The sequence below is a fragment of the Lithobates pipiens genome, unplaced genomic scaffold, assembly GCF_037356315.1.
Source record: "Lithobates pipiens isolate NorthernLeopardFrog02 unplaced genomic scaffold, aLitPip1_a1.2 Scaffold_22, whole genome shotgun sequence".
In the NCBI taxonomy this organism is placed as follows: domain Eukaryota; kingdom Metazoa; phylum Chordata; class Amphibia; order Anura; family Ranidae; genus Lithobates; species Lithobates pipiens.
In genome coordinates, this window is record NW_027507784.1 from 320,123,819 (window position 1) to 320,145,095 (window position 21,277).

A 21,277-nucleotide genomic window follows, 5' to 3' on the forward strand; every position below is an offset into this window, starting at 1 on the left:
AAGATAAGAATGTCATCCAGATAAGCTATGACAAATTGGTCCAACAGATCTTGAAAAACATTGTTTATGAAGTGTTGAAAGGTTGCAGAGGCATTGCAGAGACCAAAAGGCATGACCAAGGATTCAAAATGTCCATACCTGGTTCTAAACACGGTTTTCCATTCGTCTCCTGGACGAACCCGGACTAGGTTATATGCCCCCCATAGGTCAAATTTTGTAAACACTTTGGCAGAACGAAGTCTTTCCAACATTTTCGAGATCAAGGGGAGTGGATAACGGTTTTTAATAGTGACCTTATTTATGTGCCTGTAATCAATGCATGGACGCAAGGTGTAGTCTTTCTTTTCAACAAAGAATAAGGCTGCTCCTGCAGGAGATGTTGAGTGTCTAATAAAACTCTTCTCTAAATTTTCATCAAGCCACTCCCTGAGCAGTTTTAATTCAGGTTCTGACAGATTGAAAAGGCGGCCGAAATGTATTTCAGTCCCTGGGAGCAGCTCAATGGGGAAATCGTATGGGCGGTGAGGAGGTAGTTGATCTGCATTTTTCTTATCACAGACATCCCGGAACGCATGGTATTGTGGAGGCAAGTTGTCATATGACTGGGTAGTTACCACACCAACTTGCAATTCCTTGACTAGGGGAGAACTTGTTTGGTAAGATGTGAAATCTATGGTCCATGTTCCCCAGTTGATAGAGGGATTGTGAGTGGAGAACCAAGCAATGCCCAAAATGATGGGACATTTGGGTGATGTGATCAACTGAAAGCTGTAGGTTTACCAGAGGAACTGTTTTATGGGTAACAGTTCCTGAGGATAAGGGTGAACCGTCAACCTTCTCCATCTCAATAGGAGCAGATGTATTTCTGGTTTGCGGTAGGCAAACTCTATATCCATAAAGTTTCCTCCAGCCCCAGAGTCCAGCATAGCAGAGCAAGGAATTTCACGGCCCTCAGAAATAAGCTTAATAGGGATGACAAAATGAGACAGTGGAGAATTTACTTTATTTTCTTCAAGAATCAACCAGATGTTGCAATTTGTTCCTATAGATCCTGGAATAAAGAATTTTCTCCACCACATATTCTTCTTCACCCTGTACCTTAACAGGTGGAGAGGGTGGAAGTATTCTTCCCGAAAAAGTATTTTCGTGAAAAGGTTTGAGTAGCGATATGTGAAACACAGGGTGAATCTTCATACTGGCTGGAAGTTTTAGGCAAAAGGCGACTGGGTAGATCTTGGCCGAGATATGGAAAGGTCCTACAAACTTTTGTCCCAACTTTGCAGATGGAACATGAACCTTCAGATTTTTAGTAGATAACCAAACTTGATCACCCACATGAAAGGTAGGAAGTGCTCTGCGATGTCTATCTACAGGGAAGACAGGAGCGAGATACAGGCTAGAGATGGTACAATATTCTGGCAAGGAGGAAGTGCAGAGACATGGCTTATATCAGGAAGTTCATGGGAGGAGTAGAAGAGTTCAAGGTTTAGCTGAAATCAAGGTACAAGGTCCAGCATCTCAGATAGCTCAGTGAGAAGATTCATTGGCAGATATAGCTGAGGTCCCAGGTTCAAGTCCAGGTCCCGACAAGAGCTAGTTGAGTTGGATTCAGAAGTATGAATTGCCTCCAGGAACTTCAAATGAAGAAGTTGTGATCTCTCCTGGGCTGGACATGCTGTATTTATCTATTTTTATCATCTGTAATACCTCTTTTAAGCAAGCTAAGTAAATTCCTTTTATTATTATACTCTCGATTTGACTGAAATGATTGCATGAAACTAACATATATAAAAGGTTAAACATAGGAACTTTTAGGTAATAAAGCCTAACTCCTTATTAGACCCAAATATTTGGATTGGGGGGGGGGGGGGGTATCCCATATTATTACCCATGGTTTTAAAATGGGATGCCCAGCAACTCATATAGGTAAGATGGTTAAGGGTCCTCAAACTTACAGTCATGAAGTATAGTTGAAAGTTAGCCAAGTAAGCAGGATCATCCCCTTATCATGGAATTAACATTATTTTCAGCATCTCCAGGTTTTCCCCATAAGTCTGAAAAATTCTAGAGAAACCTGATGAACTGAAATCTAGTTTTATCTCAGAAGACTGAAACTCCAATCTGGTATTCAACCAAAATCCAACATGTTGAGAACATGTCAATAAGAGCCATTCATGGAAAACTAGTTGTTATAACATGGCACCCTTGTTGAAACTGAGCGAAAGTATTTTGCTCTTATGAATCTTACTTTTGATGCCTTCAGTAAAGTGCATAATGAACTGTCGTAATGTAGAATCTCCAATGAGGAAAAGGTTCTTCCCTTTCAGGCATTTCAGAAAATCTTCTCCAGTTCTGTAGACGGTCATATTGCAGTAGACGGGGTTCCAAACATTTTTGAAAAAATATCCACTTGGGAAAGGAGATCCCATTCCCATCTGACATTTTGGCTTGGGGGTAAAATCTGAGCCTGAAAAGAGGTCACATAGCATACAAGATCAATGAAGTTGAACAAATTACTTTCTGAAGTCTCTATAGACTTTGTTTTTGAACTCCAATCTCTGAACATATCTGAACCTGACCAACACAATATGGGACCTAATGGCCAAGAAGGGCACCATTGGAAATGTATAACTTTATCTACTACTAGACAATAATTTTCTTGTTCAGTTTTTCTTTTTTTTATTGAAATGTTGAGGTTATACAAAATACTGCATATATCTCCTTCAAGATATCAGTATTGCAGAATGCCACAATAAACAGCTAAGTAATTCATACAATGTCTTAATTGTAGAACTAGATGTAGGAGGAACCTCAGCAGTTCACAGTAGATAGCTATGCTTGAGAGGGCAAACCAAGTGGAGAAGGGTATGGAAGGGTGTGAGCACCTCAAAGCCTTTTTGAGTTATCATAGGCCATGCACGTGGATACTAATTTTCAATAATACAATCTTGCATTTTTTGCAAGATAAAGTAGTCATATTAGATATCACTGTACTCTACAGCCATGGCCAAAAGTTTTGAGAATGACACAAATATAAATTTTCACAAAGTCTGCTGCCTCCGTTTTTATGGTGACAATTTGCATATACTTCAGAATGTTATAAAGAGTGATCGGATGAATTACAATTCATTGCAAAGTCCCTCTTTGCCTTTAAAATTAACTTAATCCTATAAAAAAACATTTCCACTGCATTTGTGATTAAGGCTTCAGGGTGTCCAAGAAAGTCCAGCAAGAGCGAGGATCGTCTACTACAGTTGATTCAGCTGCGGGATTGGGGCACCACCAGTACAGAGCTTGCTCGGGAATGACAGCAGGCAGGTGTGAGTGCATCAGCATGCACAGTGAGGCGAAGACTTGGCTTGGTGTCAAGAAGGGCAGCAAAGAAGTCACTTTTCTCCAGGAAGAACATCAGGGACAGACTGATATTCTGCAAAAGGTACAGGGATTGGACTGCTGAGGCCTTGGGTAAAGTAATTTTCTCTGATGAACCACCTTTCCGATTGTTTGGGGCATCCAGAAAAATAAACTTTTCCGGAGAAGAAAATGAGAATGCTACCCATTCTTAGCATTACCATTGCTACCAGTCCTGTGTCATGCCAACAGTAAAGCATCCTGAGAACATTCATGTGTCGGGTTGCTTCTCCGCCATGGGAGTGGGCTCACTCACAATTTTGCCTAAGATCACAGCCATGAATAAAAAATGGTTAAAAATTATACTTCAGTATACCATAGTAACATCTGACAACACTGAAGCAGCAGACCTTGTAAAAATTATTGTTTATGCCATTCTCATAACTTTTGACCACTTCTGTATAAGCGCTATTTGAATCAGTATATTTGGAGTCCCTAACCCAGAACAAAGCTTTAGTTTGCAGGAAGAAAAAACTTTTTTTCCTTAGTCAATTAATTGACTTGATAATCTTAATCCATCCTTCATAACAGCTTCATCACAGTAAAAACATCCGGGACAGCATAATAAATAAAGAAAGCAAAAGGAAATTAAGTAGCTTACTGTTACACCCGGTTACTACTATAGGTGAAAATGTTTCAGGGATTTCAACAGCAATATTTGACCTTAGAAAACAAAATAAAATTACACAGTAAAAATATTTCACAATGGTAGAGAGATAAACAATAGAATACAGATCAGCAGAAAAACTGAGCTTTTTCACAAATCCAGGTGTTGTTGCTTGTAAAAGAAAGAGGAATGGGGAGAGAGAAAACAGGAAAGGAGCAGGGAAATAGAGAGAAAGTAGAGAGAAAGTTTCTCTTCCAAATTCATTGTGTGCAAAATGGAGCTTAAGCTACTGAGCTCTGTACATGGGATTTTTTCAACAGATAAGCTATGAATAGGCAGGTACACATTTGAAAAGGAGTCCAGATCTCTACCTTCTGCATGTCCCTATGTGATAGTAAACACAGGTGGTGACAGGTACTCTTAATGGTGGCAACATGGACCTAAATAGACCTCTGACTCAGCCTTGCTGTATCTCTAATGCCCTGTTTGGAAAACGCAACTTCCATTATAGTCAAAGGAAACGCACCAAAAACACACAAGGTATTCTTTAGCTGTGTTTTTTTAGTCACATGTTCATTTTTCCCCATGTGACTAGGGATGAAAATACATGCAAAGAGCATGTAAAATGCATTATGCATTGTCTACTCTAAATTTTAAAGCAATGCATTTAAAATTTGCAAAAACCACAATATTTAGAAAAAACGCTTAGTGCGTTTTACAGTCCCCCAGTGTGAACAGGCTCTTATGACAGAACACAAGGAGGAGCTCAGGAGGAAGGGCATCTGCTGGCACTGAGGTCTGCGCTGAAAGTGGGGATTCGACAGAAGAGCATTTGCACTAAGGGAGGATTCGGGGTATGGGGAAAATAAGAGAATATATGCTAGAAGCAGGGGTTGGGGGAATATCTGTGCTTGTAGGGGGGATTTGGGGGATAAAATAGGAGGATTTGTGCTAGAATGAGGGAATTTGGCAGTTGATTAATGCTCAGAAAGGGGATGGGGAGGTAGATTTGGTCTAGAAGGAGGTGTTGTGGGGGGGGGGGGGGATTTGTGCTGCAATGATAATTTGGGGGAAGATTTGTACTAGAGGGTTGAGTTTTGGGCTGATTTGTGCCAGAACAGTGGGGGGATTTGGAGATTTGGGAATTTTGTGCTGGGGGGATTTGGAGAGGAAGGAGTTTTGTACTAGAAGGGGAATTGGGGGGAGTTACAGAGTTTATGCAGGGTGGAGAGGACTTATGCTGGAAGCGGGAATGGGGGGCATTTGTAATAGAAGGAGGAGGGGATTTGTGCTGGGAGCGGGAATTGGAGAGAGAATTTGCGCTCGGAGGGGGAACTGGGAGGGGTGTACTGTATAACGCCCATATGATAAATTGGGACACAATGATGTAATTGCAAACGTTGTCCTCTACATGTTTCGTGACAAAAGTCACTTCTTTAGGAGGGGTGAGAATATACATCTAAAGAAAAATAATCTCATAATTACAGGGTCAAACAAATACAGAAATAACAAAGTAGCAGAGCTGTCAATAAATGAGTTAAACATGGAGTGGTACAAACAAATTAACGAGACTCACCACTGAGAGCCCATGTGGGCATCGAATGGCATTGAAGACACCCTACTCCGTGTGTCTCACTCTGGGGCAGACACAGGAGGCTGTAAGTGTTGGACGGACTAAAATAAGAAATGTATAATGAAATGGTGGTAATATAGGACCATTTCTCGAGCCGTCACCCAGGGAGTGAAAAAAGTGAAGGGCACGGCAAGGGAGGGAAGGAAGAAAAAGCAATTATTGTGGATTGGGGGGGGGCGGAGAAAGGGGAGAAGGGAAAAAAGGGGGAAAGAGGGGGAGGAGGAAGGAAGGAGGGGGCCAAAAAAGGAGGGGGGCAGCAAAAGGGGGGGGCGGGGGGCAAAGAATGGGGAGGGAAAGAGGGAGGGAGGATGGGAAAGTGTGGCAGAGAGGGAGGGGAGAAATGAAACTGTGGGAAAGAAGAAGATGAACTTCAAATGGATCCAATTTCATACCATTTTTCTTTTTTATAAAAACTGAAACCCAATTAAGATCTTTCCTTAAGCCTCTTCCATGTGGTCATTCTGATCAGATCTGCCTGTCAGTTTTTTAGGCGGATCTGATAAAAGCTAATGTTAGTCTATGGGCAGGCAGATATGAACAGATGTGTGTTTAAGACTCTGGCTCCCAGGCTGAAAAAAGTTCCCCATCTGGAAAGGACAGCGCTTAGAGACAGGGGAAGGTTACAGAGCAGTAGGGACAGTGCAGGCACTGCATCTAGCTCTCCTAGGAAGTCTTCCCTTGTGGGTGTGGAACAGCCAAGCTGCATTCCACTTCTCATGGCAGACGCTGTTGGCTTTTTCCTTTTTTTCTTTCTTTTTTTCTTAGTTTTGGATAGAGTATGGAAGGATTAAAACCAAAAAAATTGGCTGAACATACATTTTAAGTTTAGTAATACTTTGCTCCAATTGACACTGACAGCTGTCACACAGAGAGGCTTTGGGGAACCCCATCAAAATTTAGCTGAGGCCCCATGATTTTTAGCTACGCGCCTGCTGACCTCAAACCAATTGAATATCTTTGGGATGAAATGTAAAGCCAGGTCTTCACATTCAACATGGAGATTCTGCAAGCAAGATAAATTCTGGAGGAAGAGAGAAGTGTACATAGAGACTGTATATAGAGACTAAATATAGGAAGAGTTGTCCATGAAGAGTTGCTCTTTAAAGTCAAGTGGGCATCCCATAATTTCCCTAATCCCCATCCAAATTTTAATCCCTCTATAAATAACAAAAACAAAGCACTGGGCTGTTTTCTGCCTCTGAGTGCCTGTGAAGATGCCATGTGCCTGGCTGTGCAGGGTAGGGGATCACTCCTTACGGAGTTCTCTACACCTACCTATCTATTTCAACATCAATCAGATGCTGCAAGCTGTCCCCTGCCAGTTCTAAGCCCGAGAACTGAATGATCATGTGACCGCTGACTGCTCAGTTCTCAGATCTGCCCTGAGTACAGATCGATGACTGCCAGTCCCTGTTCTGTGCTCTGCCTCTCCAGCGATCACTGGTGCACAGGGCAGGAGAGGCGGCAGAAGCAGCTGCCTGGGGTTTTCAGTGGCTTGCTGAGATGCTGAGCCAGCTGCCTGTAGGGCATCTGGGTGTATCCTCAGGGCAGTCTTTAAGGCAGGGCAAAAGGGGCAGCTGCCCTGGGCCCTGTCATTGTTGTGGGGCCCAAAGCATCTGCCTCATACTTGCCAACTATCCTGGTTTAAATTCCCTTGTCCCTCAAGGTTTTAGTCCCATGCTGTGTCCCAATATCTCAGTGTGAAGTGATGCTACTAATGCTGCCCAGATCTGCCCTATTATGTACAGATAACTCACCTGGAGACCCTGTGTTTACATGTAAATTACCGGCATTCATATGTAAATAGCAAGGGCATTCATATGTAAATAGCGGCATCCGGCAGCATTAATATGTACATCATGCCCCCCAAGGTCATATCCACAGGAATCTCTAGCAACCAATCAACAAGCAGAAATCATGTGCCGTAACCTCTAGTAACTAATCAGTGAGACGTAATGTGTGCTATAACCTCTAGCAACCAGTCAGTGAGCGGTAATGATAAACTGTAACCTCTGGAAACCAATCGCAATAGCTGCCTGATCTGATTAAGTAAACAAATTTTGGGTCTAGGTGTTATTTATTGCATGTCTCAGAGCAGGTGGAGAGCGAAACTGCATGGGGGGGGCCCAAGAAAAGTTTTGCCCAGGGTCCAATCAATATTAAAGACGGCCCTGTGTATCCTGACATTATTGTCGAGATCTCTCCAAAGTCTGGAGTGGCTCTAAGATGTCAGCTGACAGATTTTGGGTCACAGGAGTGCATAACTAAGTGCAATCCCGTGACCCACTTGACAAGTATAGCCAAAATAGCTCTAGCCATACTTCTCTTTTAAGACTATAAAAGGAAAAAGGTTTGTCAGGAGGACATCAATTTGGTGATATTCTTATCATTTGTAATGTTCGAAGAGCATTTTCTAACCTTCATGATGCAGGGGAAATTACCTATTCTTACAGTACACTGCACTGCTAGGAGAACATTATACCTCTGAAAAATGTTTCTTTCTCCAGGAGTAAGATATGAAGCTTGAGGATCAAAACATTTCATTTCATTCAGGCTTTCACAGGTGAAGTTGGGCACTTTGTAGCAGTAGAAGGCCTCTTCATAGACTTGATCTATGTACTCACAAATCTCCTTGCCTTCTTTCTCTTCAAGCTTAAAGCCACATGGAGTTGTAGCTTCCTTGCCAAATTTTTCAAACTTTCCAAAGAATCCAATAACGCCCAAACTGCTGTGCCTGGACCTCCAAAGAGCTGCAACCCCTTCGCTAGGGTGGAACAACAAAATGGAGACTTTGCATTTTCCCTCCCAATACAATGGAAAATGGATATGATAAGAACCATTGTTGAAATCTTCTACCCTGCCAGACACAGTTGCTCCAAGCTCTGGAGAGAATAATCTTGGTCTTATGAAGTCTCCGCCGTAGGTCTTCCTGTTACCCAAATAATCGTACATATCAAGCTGTATCACCAAGTCTTCTCCCACACAGTATTGTTTCTTGGGGTTCACTATGGAGGCCTTACTATTTTTCCCACTGGTGGTTCTGTTGAAATATGTGAATGGAGCTTCAGGGATAAGTCTTTGTATTTTCTCAAACAGGTTATCTATGTCAACTTGGAGTTCTGTTCTTTGGGGAGATGGGGTTTCATCTTTTTCTTCTGGCCTACGACAACTTTGGAGAAACTTGTTCAGAGAATCCTGCAACATATTAGTTACCATAAATGATAAAATTACTTTTGCAAAAAAAAAAAATGTTTCTTTAAATATAAAAGAAAGAACTTTCTGTAGCTACAGAATCCTCATCAAGTTTGTGTTGATAATTGTGGATAATCAAAGTGGAACTACAGTACACTGCATCTGAGCACCGCAAATCAAAAAAGATATTCATTTTTAATATTCAAAGCATAGGACAAGACACATTTCAGAGGATGTCTGCATTTTATTACTGCACAAAGTAATTCAATTTAGGTATTGACAGATTTCCCCCCTACTAGCGCTCCATAGTTACACATGTGCTTTTGGCTGCTAGATTCTGTATAGCAAGAAGGTGGAAATCAGACAAAGCCCCAAACCTCTCAGAGGCAGTTGAGATTGTTTGCACTACAATTATGAAGCTATGCTTGCTACTAAGCGGAATACCAGAAAGAGTTTTGAATCACATTGGCAATTATAAACTGATAGATTTACAGCGAATTAAAGTGTTGTACTGTTGCTCCCTTTTCTCTGACGTTGGAATACATGACAGCATTAGCCCTTGTACATACGGTCGGACATTCCGACAACAAAATCCGTCGGATTTTTTCTGACGGATTTTGTCCGAAACTGGTGTTGCATAAACGCGGTCGGACAAAGTTGTCAGAAAATCCGATCGTTCATAACGTGATGACGTACGTTCGTTGCGACGGGACTACGTTGTGGCTAGTATCCAATAGCTTTGGTCTCGTAATTTGATCTGAGCATGCGTGGCACTTTGAATGATCGAAATTTTCTACAAAACCATCGGACAAAGTCCGATCGGATCATGTCGTCGGAAAATTTTATATCCAGCTCTCAAACTTTGTTGGTCGGACATTCCGATGGAAAAAGTCTGATGTAGCCCACACACGGTCGGATTATCCGACAACACGGTCCGATCGGATATTTTCCGTCGGAATGTCCGACCGTGTGTACAAGGGCTTACACTTTTGGACCTAACCTTTTTATACTCTCTTTTTGTGTCGATTTTATTACAAAGTATTAAAAAGACATTTAACATCAGGTGGGCAATAGAAACACCCATTTTTCTGCCTTCTCTAGTTCGAATTACATTTGCTGGGCTGATGACCTCTTGATATAAGGCTGGTTTCGTTTGGATATGCCCCTTTGTACACCATATCATTTGCATCACTTTTTTGTTTAACCCGCTGGTTGAACCAAAAAGAACTGTTTGCGTTTATCAAGCCTTCTGTTATTTATATGAGCTTTCATGAGCTGCACTGAGGGCGGTCTGTACTGAGGGGGGTCTGCATTGATGGAGGGGGGTGGTCTGGACTGAGGGAGTCTGCACTGATAGAGGTGGGTCTGCACTGATGAGTGGTGGGCTGCACTGAGGGGGGGTCAGCACTGATGGAGGAGGGTGGTCTGTACTGATGGAGGGGGTGGTCTTGACTGAGGGGGGTCTGCACTGATAGAGGAGGGTCTGCACTCTGCACTGAGGGGAGTCTGCACTGATGGAGGGGATGGTCTGCACTGAGGGGGGTCAGCACTGATGGAGGGGGGTCTGCACTGAGGGGGGTCAGTACTGATGGGGGGGTCTATACTGATGGAGGGGGGTCTGTACTTGGTGAGGGTGGTCTGTACTGAGGGAGGGGGATATATGCCGTGGGAGGGGAGTCTTTACTGTGGAAGGGGGGACTGTACTTAGTGGGGGGTCTACACTTAATGGAGGTGGGTCTGTAGTTATTGGAGGAGGGTCTATACTGAGAGAGGGGTGGTCTGTACTTAATAAGGGGGGGGTCTGTAGTTAGTTGGGGGGTGACAACAAATTTTTTCCACACCGGGTGACACCAACCCGGTACAGTGGGCGGCACAGTGGTGTAGTGGTTAGCACTTTCACCTAGCAGTAAGAAGGGTCGCTGGTTCAAATCCCAACCCCGACACTACCTGCCTGGAGTTTGTATGTTCTCCCTGTGCCTGCGTGGGTTTCCTCCAGGTACTCTGGTTTCCTCCCACAACCCAAAGACATGCAGGTAGGTTAATTGGCTTCTGTCCAAAATTGTCCCTAGTATATGAATGGGGACCTTGGATTGTGGGCTCCTTGAGGGTAGGGACCAATGTGAGTGTGCAATGTACAGGGATAGGGACAATGGTAGACACTCACTCAGGTTGAACTGGGTGGACTGGTGTCTTTATTCAACCTTCGCAACTATGCAACTATGCAACCCTAGTGACGCCATTGTTTATGGCTCTCTTTTAGCATTAGCTTTCTTCTTGTCACTCTTCCATAAAGCCCCAATGTGTCGAGTGCACGACTAATGGTTGTCCTGTGGGCAGATTCTCCCACCTGAACTGTGGATCTCTGCAGCTTCTCCAGAGTTACCATGGGCCTCTTGGCTGCTTCTCTGGCTCTCCTTGCCCAGCCTGTTTAGGTGGACGGCCATGTCTTGGTAGGTTTGCAGTTGTGCCATACTCTTTCCATTTTCGGATGATGGATTGAACAGTGCTCTGTGAGATGTTCAAAGCTTGGGATTTTTTTTATAACCTAACCCTGCTTTAAACTTCTCCACAACGTTATCCCTGACCTGTCTGGTGTGTTCCTTGGCCTTCATGATGCTGTTTGTTCACTAAGGTTCTCTAACAAACCTCTGAGGGCTTCACAGAACAGCTGTATTTATACTGAGATTAAATTACACACAGGTGGACTCTCTTTATTAATTAGATGACATCTGAAGGCAATTGGTTCAACTCAGAGGCGTAGCTTGAAGCTTGTGGGCCCCGATGCAAAAGTTGACCTGCCCCACCCCCCCACTACTTCCAATGTGCGTGCAGATACATCCACTGCACGCCAAGATACTCAAAGGGGCTTAAGAGTTTAGAGTTCCCACAGTTCCTCTTTACATCAGAGCACAGGGATTACCACTTGGAGAATCAGAGGACAGGGATCACTGCTGACCCACCGCACACACTACACAAGGCTGAAATCACATTCCTTTACACACAGGGTGTATCTGGCTTTTATGTTGCCCTTCTGACCTGTGAAATTCTGTGGTCGGATTGGCAGTGTAGTTGCAGTAGGCAGATACACCATGTGCAGATCGTGGCTAACTGGCTGTGTTGTAAAGGGATGTGATTTCAGCTCTGCAGAGGAGGAACAGTATAGAGTGTTGTAATGGGAAAGGAGCTCAGCAGCCGGGCATTGCATGCAGGGTGGAGGGGGTGGTCGGGGGGGCAACTTATATCTGGGAGGGCAAAGACATGTAACACAAAATCTGGAGCCTGCAGTCCTTCAGGGGCCCCAACGAGGGGGTGTTAAGGGATTTGTTTTAGCAAAGTTTTCCTGTCAGTGTTGGCAGGTGTTGGGGGAAGGTCACCTCCCGGAGGTGTGTGTCTTTTGCCCAGTTGTCGGGGGGGGGTAAGTAGACATCCCCGGGTGGGGGGTACAGAGAATCCCACCTGGTGACTAGGAGACACTGAGCAGTGTCTTACCTCACCAGTGACAGCGGTCACATCGTGGCTACAGGATGGCACTTTCCTCCTCTTGCCTCGCTGTGTTTCCAGCACACAGCACAGACACTTTCCCATCCTGGGCTGTTCTCACCTCGTGCTCCTATCCTTTCAGGAAATGGCTCACAGCTTCTCCCCAGCCAATGGGAACAGAGGGGTGTGGAATGTGGAAGGCAAAGTAAGCCCAGGAAGCCCAGTACTGGCTGTGGGTCCCTAGGGCAGATCGGAGCTGGATTTTATGGAGGATATGATACAATGACAGGACGGCTGCAGGGGCCCCCTTTAGCTAGAGGACGGGTTGCGATTGTGACTCCTGCAACCCCTTATGCTACGCCCATGGTTCCACTAGATTTTAGTTAGGGGTATCAGAGTAAAGGGGGCACACCACACTATTTAGATATTTATTTGTAAATATTTTTGAAAACCATTTATCATTTTCCTTCCACTTCACAATCATGTGCCACTTTGTGTTGGTCTATCACATAAAATCCCAGTAAAATACATTTACGTTTTTGGTTGTAACATGACAAAATGTGGAAACTTTCCATGGGTTTGAATACTTTTTCACTGCATTTTAATCATCCATATACAAGAAAGTTCACCTGAAATTGGATCCTGTGCCATCCATAGCCCAGAAGAAATATTGTAATTAGAAGAAGTACAAGACTCTTTCTGTTTATAGCCATTGGTGCCTTGTCTAACAAGAGAAGAGAAAGAAGGTTATTCATAGACAGGGAAGGGAAAAAAAAGAGGGGAGGAAGGGAAAAGAGAAATGTGAGGTATAGGTAGAAAAAGTAAGAGGATGGATGAAAAGAGAAAAAGGGAGGAGAGTGGGGGAGGAGAAAAGAGGAGAAGAAATGAGAAGGAAGGGAAGGACAGGAGATGAAATTAAAAGAGAAGGGTGGGGAAGGAGAGGAGAATTGAGAGGATGGGAAAGGAGAGTAAGGGAGAAGAAATGAGCAGGAAAGGGATGAAAAGAGGAGGGAAGGGGATGAGATTTGAAAGGATGGAAGAGGAGAGTAGGGGAGGAGAAGGGAGGAGAATAACTCAGAGGGACAGGAGAGGAGAAGAAATAAGAAGAGGAGGGGGGAAGAGAAGAAATTAGAGGGGAGGAAAGGATGGGAGAGGAAAGGAAAGGAGGAGAGGAGAGTAGGGGAGGAGAAAGGAGGAGAAAAACTAAGAAGGACAAGAGAGGAGAAGAAATAAGAAGAGGAGAGCAGAATAAATGAGGGAGAAGAATTGAGAGGAGAGGAAAGGAGAATAGGGGAGGAGAAAAGAGGAGAAGAAATGAGAATAACAGGAGAGAAAAATAAATGATAAGAGGAAAGGAGAGGAAAATCGAGGAGTAGAAAAGAGGAGAAGAAATAAGAAAGAAGGAGAGGACAGGAGAGGAAAGGAAAAGAGAAGGGTGGGGAAGGAGAGGAGAGTTGAGAGGATGGGAAAGGAGAATAAGGGAGAAGAAATTATCAGGAAAGGGATGAAAAGAGGAGGAAAGGGGATGAGATTTGAAAGGATTGAAGAGGAGAGTAGGGGAGGAGAAAGGAGGAGAAGAACTGAGAGAGACGGGAGAGGAGAAGAAATAAGAAGAGAAGGAGGGAAGAGAAGAAATGAGAGGGGGAGGAAAGGAAAGGAGAGGAGAGTAGGGGCGGAGAAAAGAGGAGAAAACTAAGAAGGACAGGAGAAGAGGAGAAATAAGAAAAGGAGAGCAGAAGTAATGAGAGGAAGAGGAAGTGAGAGGAGAGAAAAGGAGAGTAGGGGATGAGAAAAGAGGAGAAGAAATGAGAATGACAGGAGAGAAAAAGAAACAAGGAGAGGAAAAGAGAGGAGAGTAGGGGAGGAGAAAATAGGAAAAGAAATGAGAAGGAAGGAGAAGAAAGGAGAGTAAAGGAAAAGTGAAGGGTGGGGAAGAGGAGGAGATTTTACAGGATGAAAAAGGAGAGCAGGGGGAGAAGAAATGAGAAGGAAAGGAAAAGGGAAGGGTAGGAAAGGGGATGAGATTTAAAAAGGGTGGGAAAGGAGAGCAGGGGAGAAGAAAAGAGGAGAAGAAATGAAACGGAGAGGAGAAGAGAAATAGAGGAGAAGGAGGGGAGAGGCTAAGAAAGGAAAGATGAAGAAAAATTGATGGAAATGAAAGGAAAAGAGAAAGAAAATGGATGAAAGGAAAACGAAAGATGAAGGAAAAAGAGAAGAGATAAGAACGGAATGTTCAAATAAAAACGAAAACCAACATAGTCCTCAGCAACCAACAGAATTCCTCTTTAATTTTGGGACTTCTCTAAACTGATGATGATGATGATGATGAACACTGAAAGGTTGTCAATGTTGCTTATGCTGCCATGGATGCCACCCTCTTATCTATTAACATTATATATGATTATTATGATTATTGTAAATAAAATAACCCCTACTGTGTTCTGTATGCCTGTGTCTTTGGGCTTTTGTTTGCTTCAGTCAAGTTTTGTAGTCCCTAAAATCCAGATTAGTAGGAGGTCAAATGCATCTGAATGATCTCAGAAACATCTCAAACTGAAGCCGCCATTACAAGCCCAAAATCAGTGGTAACAGGCCCTTAGGCCCCATTCACACCTCTGCGTTTTGTAGCTTGACGCTCAAAGTTCCAAAATGCTGGAGGAGAAAAAACAATTATTCTCTATGGAGATGGTTCACATCCCCACTCCAAAATCGCTTGAAGCTGAATGCCTGAAGCTCAAAAAAGTTCTGGAGCTTTTCTTGTAGCTCGAATTGGGCAGATTTGAGGGTTTTTGACGCATTTTTATACCCATTGAAATGAATGGGAACACACCATCGCGTGTTTTTTGTGGACATTCGCACATTAAGACGCATTTTAATTGGTGATTTTCTGCTCAAATGATAAAATTTTTTTTTAAATAACATGGTAATAATATATTAACAAAATGTTAAAAATAATACACATACACGTACAAATAATTATAATCATCATAAATAAAACAAATGATGTAATAATATATAACTACATAATAATTAACCCCTAACCTTAAAAAATATAAAATCAAATATTATTATTATTATTATTATTATTATTATTATTATTAATAATAATAATAATAATAATAATAATTATAATCTAATAAACACTCAAACTTGAAAAAAAATATATTATATATTAATTAATTTTGGGTTAGGGTGTTTAGTTATTTATTATTACTATTTTATTTTATTTTTTTAAGGGTTAGGAGTTAATTATTTATTTATAATTACTTAGTATTCATTTATTGAATTTATTTATTAATGTTTATTTGTATTTATTTGTGTATTTATTTTAAATTTATTTATTAATTTATTATTATTAATATTAGTAGTAGTAGTAATAGTAGTAGTAGTAGTAGTAGTAGTAGTAGTAGTAACACCCTAACAAAAAGAAATAATAACCCTAACCCCTAATCTTAACCCTATCCCCAACTCCTAATCCTAAATCTAACCTAACCTTAACTCCCTAAACACCCAAACCTGAAAAAAATAAATTATTATTATTATTTATTTTGGGTCAAGGTTAGGGTGTTCATTTATTATTGTTATTAGTAGTAGTACACCCTAAACCTGACATAAAACATAAATAAATAATAACCCTAACGCCTAACCTTAACCCTAACCCCAACACCTAATCCTAACTCTAACCTAACCTTAACTCTAACCCTTTACTCTAGCCAAAAAAATAAAATGAATAACAATACTATTAAAAAAAGAAATAAAAAATAATAGAAAAGCTAAAAAAGCTGAAATACCTAGAAACAAACACTACACCGCACACACTGACAAAGAAGCATTTGCCCTTGAGATGGCTTCTTGTTGCTTTAACTTACACACTGTGTCTTGGAACTCCTCTTGGCCCCTTCTATATCTCTCCCACTTCAATTTTGTTGCTAAATAAACTCATAAATGTCCAGAGATGGCCACTTAAAGGCCAGTCCTATCCAAAATACATAGCCCAGTTTTTGAAGGGCTATAGTGGTTTGAATCACCCACCAACTTTGTGGACTTCTGTAGGACACCTCATCACACTGGACTAGGTAGAGATCACACTTGCAGTGCTTAGATTGGAAGGGGCGGATTAACATAGGGGCTATTTCAGCTGCAGCTCCAGGCCCCTTACCTTAAGATAGGCCCATTTAAAAAAAAAAAAAGAAGAAAAATCACAAAAACAAAAAAAGATTGACTTCGAGGGTCGTGGCTTGGCACCATTAACAAAAAATGTTCCTCAATGTATTAGCTATCTCCTGCATGTGAATAATATTATCAATGCTGTCAGCACTTCTTTTTTCAGTATTTACTAGGCAGTGTCTGCAGAGGGACTACACACTGGGGAGCAGTTATCCCCCACACACACATAAAGCTGGGTATACAGTTTTCTTGTTCGTTCATTGTATTCTGACAGGGGAGAATCCCCCCCCACCCCTTTTATACGTAGAGCTATTAACATATGAATCAATGTACGCCTCCCATTGCGCCTCCCAATGTGCAAAAAAGGAAAGGGTTGGAACCCAATAATGTAACTCAATTGCTAGAATAAAAATATAAACAAAAAGGGGTTACTTGTAAAGAAAATACTTACCTGTTTTACTGCCCATATCAGAGCTCGCTGTTCTAATGAAGAGTTACTTTGGTAGAAGAATCTGTAGCATCCGACACTTCCGGGTGTGTCAGATGCCTGGTCCTCAGCTGAGTGCTGTGGTTAAGTTTGTCGGCCCACTGCTATGCCCCGTAGTTACATAGAGGCTGGTAGAAGGGAACTACAGGTGGTCCCCGGGTTACAAAAAATATAGGGTCTGTAGGTTTGTTCTTAAAGCGGAGTTCCACCCAAAAATTTAACTTCCACTTTAAGTGCAGGCGACCCCTTGACATGCCACATTTGGCATGTTATTTTTTTGGGGGAGAAGCAGGTTCCCTGTTTTTACAGGGACCCAGCTCCCACTTCCTGCCCTGGCTCTGGGGCGCCGGAAGGAATTTCACCTCTCCCCTTCCCTCCCTGCAATCTTCTGGGACACATAACAGGTCCCAGAAGATTGCCCGGTCATTCCCAGCGCGGAGCGCGGCTCGTGCATGCCCAGTGCAGCTCGCACATGCGTAGTGCGGCTTGCCTGGCTGTGAAGCCACAGCCCGGCACCACAGTAATGATGCATACACATGGTTGGATTTTCCAACAGTAAATGTTCAATGGGAGCTTGTTGTCGGAAATTCTGACCGTGTGTAGGCTCCATCGGACATTTTCCGTCTGAATTTCCGACAAACAAAATTTGAGATCTGGAGCTCAAATTTTCCCGGCAACAAAATCTGTTTTTGGAAATTCCGATTGTGTGTACACAATTCTGACGCACAAAGTTCCACACATGCTCAAAATCAAGCAGAAAAGCTGCACTGGCTATTGAACTTCAATTTTCTCGACTTGTCGTACGTCACCGCATTTTTGACGTTCAGAATTTCCAACAAGATTTGTGTGACTGTGTGTATGCAAGGCAAGTTTGAGCTAACATCCATTGGAAAAAAAACATGGATTTTGTTGTCGAAATGTGCGATCGTGTGTACGTGGCATAAGAGTGCTGGCGACGTGGAGAGGAGGGGGAGAGGAGCCAGGCTTCCTGCACCTGCATTGCTGGACCGTGTACTGCTGGACCATAAAGGAGGCAGGAAGCATAGACAGCAACTACTCTCATGCACATCGCTTGATTGAGATTGGGCTCAGGTATGTACTGGGGGGAGCTGGGGGGGAATAGGGGGCTTAAATTAGTTGGAAAGGCTGGAGTTTTTTTGACCTTCATGCACTCTATGCGTGAAGGTCAAAAATCCTCCAGCCCACCCAACTATAGTAACACCTTGAATTGCAAGAATTTTCGTTCCGGAGACATGCTTGTAATCCAAAGCACTCTTATATCGATTAGAAAATAAGAAATGGAAACTCAGATGATTCATTCCACAACCATTTATTCATAAGTCCTTCAGTTTATAGTCTATATAAAAAGATTATAGCAATGTGACCAGGTTGTGTAACCATAAAATGTCCATCCACAAATGGAAGCCTCCACAAGGGGATTAGAAGTCAAATCCAGCAGGATCTACAAAGTATAAGAGAAGAGATGCGCCTCTAAGTGTAGTAATATGGTTACATTTAAAGAGGAAGTAAACCCGGATGAGTTTACTTCCTCTTTCATTCCCTGCAAAGGTAAAGCATAATGGACTACTATGCATCACATAGTAGTCCATTATGTGTCACTTACCTGACACAGGAGCCAGCAATGTCACCGCTGTCCCCTGTAGTCCGGCGCATCCATCTTCTCGGTGGGTCTCGCTTCACCTGCCGCTGTCATTCGGCGAAGCATTGCGCATTCCCGCACATGCGCAAGGGAGCCGCCACGCGCGGCATATCGCCGTTGATGGGTGCCGCGTTCAGTGCGCCTGTGTGCCGCTGTCTACGGCGCATGCGCCGTAGACAGCGGTGCCTGTCTTTTGGCAAATATCTCCTAAACCGTGTAGGTTTAGGAAATATTTCTTGGACCTACAGGTAAGCCTTAATCTAGGCTTACCTGTAGGTCAAAGTGTGTTGTAAGGGTTTACAACCACTTTAATGAGGGTACAACAATTATCAACTCACATGGTTGATGATTAAAACAGGCACATCTAAGTATGCAGACATCTGGGATAAAGCTGTCCACATATACCATCTCACGCATCACCGGCTCTCACCGCTGTCAGTCTGCAATTGTGACCGGGAAGACTACCCTGTAGTAGAGTGATCTGTAAGCGAGGCTTGAAGAGCTTGTGGAGAGCAGCGTGGAAGGGATGATGTTTCTGGCGTTGCGGTGGAGGGTCTATGTGGACAGCTTTATCCCGTAACCATATTGCTGCATTAGAGGCGCCTCTGTTCTCTTTTATACTCAGTTGTGACATGAAGCTACTTGTATGTAGCACTAACCCATGAAGGAGCTGCTGGTTTTATTCGGGCTTACCATTACCTCAGCTGCTCGCCTCTTTGTCTTAGGGTGTCCCATGGAAAGTAGCCCAAATGATGTTAAATCCGACACTTAGTCCTTTCTTGAAGATTTATTTAGGGATAACACCCAAGAAAGACAAAAGACACAGTCCTTCAATAGAGGGTTAGAGGATAAAGGGGAGTTCAGGCACCTAGTAATTGCGGGTTAGAGGTATCGGTCAGATCCAGAGGACAAACGGCTCCACAGACTGGATCCAGCAGTCACCGGATAGGCCCCTCTCACTTGACCTAGCAGCCGATGAAATGCTAAACAAAGTCTCTGCCACAGACTTGTCAATTGAACTTAGTGGTTTTGAGAGTTTTAGGAAGAACTACCATACAGTACCAGATTCTATCAGTCAACTCGGCGATACTGTAAGCATATTGATCCGGGTTGCGTCCTTCAACTGAGTTTCCAGGCTCCTCCAGAGACACCAGCCTTGTGTTCGGTCCTCCACCTGAGAAGTCCTCCCCTCGATTCTCCAGTTTTCATGGCTTCTCCCCGCAGGCGAGACAGCACAGGACAACCCCTGGATCAGTAGGCCCCAAGACATTCCTGGGCCTACACTCTCAGTTGCAAGGCCTCGGGCCAGCCGGCCCGAGGCGCAGATCCATGCGGCACAGGCCCCAGGCCAGGATGGGGTCAGGGCAGTGGACCCCAAGACAGGGACCTGGGAACAGCCAGGCGGACAGACCCAGAAAAAATGGTGTCGGTACCTTAAATACCCTCTCCCAGAATGCACAACAGGGAAACCCCACCCACTGAACTATTTCCGAGCAAGAGGTGGCATTCAATGCATCCAGCCTGCTGCTGTTCCACACCCACCAACGGTGACAGCAACACCTATGGTCAAGTGGGAATCAGTGCAACCCAGCTGGACTGGTACAGAAACTAGAACTTTTAGAAAAATTTGAGACAAACTACAGCTTCAGAAAATGTATTAGAAAATTTGAAAAAGAACAATAGCGTACAATAGCGTATATCAACACATTGCTTGTATATCAGTCAAAATGTATTAACCACTTCACGCCCAGGCCAATTCTGACATTTCTCTCCTACATGTAAAATTCCTAATTTTTTTGCTAGAAAATTACATAGAACCCCCAAACATTATATATGTTTTTTTAGCAAAGACCCTAGAGAATACAATGGCGGTCGTTGCAACTCGTTTATCTCGCACGGTATTTGCGCAGCAATTTTTCGAACGCGTTTTTTTCAGAAAAAAAAACAGTTTCATGCTTTAAAAAAAAAACAGTAAAGTTAGCCCAATTTTCTTGCATAATGTGAAAGAGGAAGATACACCGAGTAAATAGATACCCAACATGTCACGCTTCAAAATTGCACGCGCTCGTGGAATGGTGCCAAACGTTGGTATTTAAAAATCCCCATAGGCGACGCTCTAAATTTTTTTACTGGTTACATGTTTTGGGTTACAGAGGAGGTCTAGAGCTAGAATTATTGCTCTCGCTCTAACGTTCGCGGCGATACCTCACATGTGTGGTTTGAACACGTTTTCATATGTGGGCGGGACTTACGTATGCGTTCCCTTCTGCGTACGCGCTTTACATTTTTTTTTTTATTGTTAATTTTATTTTTATTTTTTTAGTTTGACACTTTAAAAAAATGTATTACTTTTATTCCTATTACAAGGAATGTAAACATCCCTTGTAATAGGAATATGGCACGATCGGACCTATTTACAGTGAGATATGGGGTCAATAAGACCCCACATCTCACCTCTAGGCTGGGAAGCCTAAAATAAAAAAAATAAAAACGATCTGCCTTCCTAGCCAAATCGGCGCCGTTAATTTGAATGCAGAGGCCGGGCATGACGTCATAACATCGTGCTCGGCCTCCGAACGATCACAGAGACTCCGGGGATGATCTGGTCCGGGGCCGGCGGATCCTGTGACCGACTCACCG

General features: G+C 43.1%; 1 protein-coding gene across 2 annotated transcripts in view; it reads right to left on the reverse strand.

The window, feature by feature from the left end:
- Positions 1–21,277, reverse strand: part of LOC143924945 (NXPE family member 4-like) — a 37,093-nt gene that overhangs the window by 9,323 nt on the left and 6,493 nt on the right. For both annotated transcript variants that reach the window (XM_077449483.1, XM_077449484.1), the window contains exons 2-5: positions 12,953–13,047; positions 8,134–8,846; positions 4,013–4,074; positions 2,249–2,467 (exon numbers count right to left, since the gene is read on the reverse strand). In XM_077449483.1, the coding sequence (XP_077305609.1) occupies positions 2,249–2,467; positions 4,013–4,074; positions 8,134–8,846; positions 12,953–13,036 (1,078 nt within the window). In that variant the 5' untranslated portion in view covers positions 13,037–13,047. The remainder of the gene's footprint in view (positions 1–2,248; positions 2,468–4,012; positions 4,075–8,133; positions 8,847–12,952; positions 13,048–21,277) is intronic.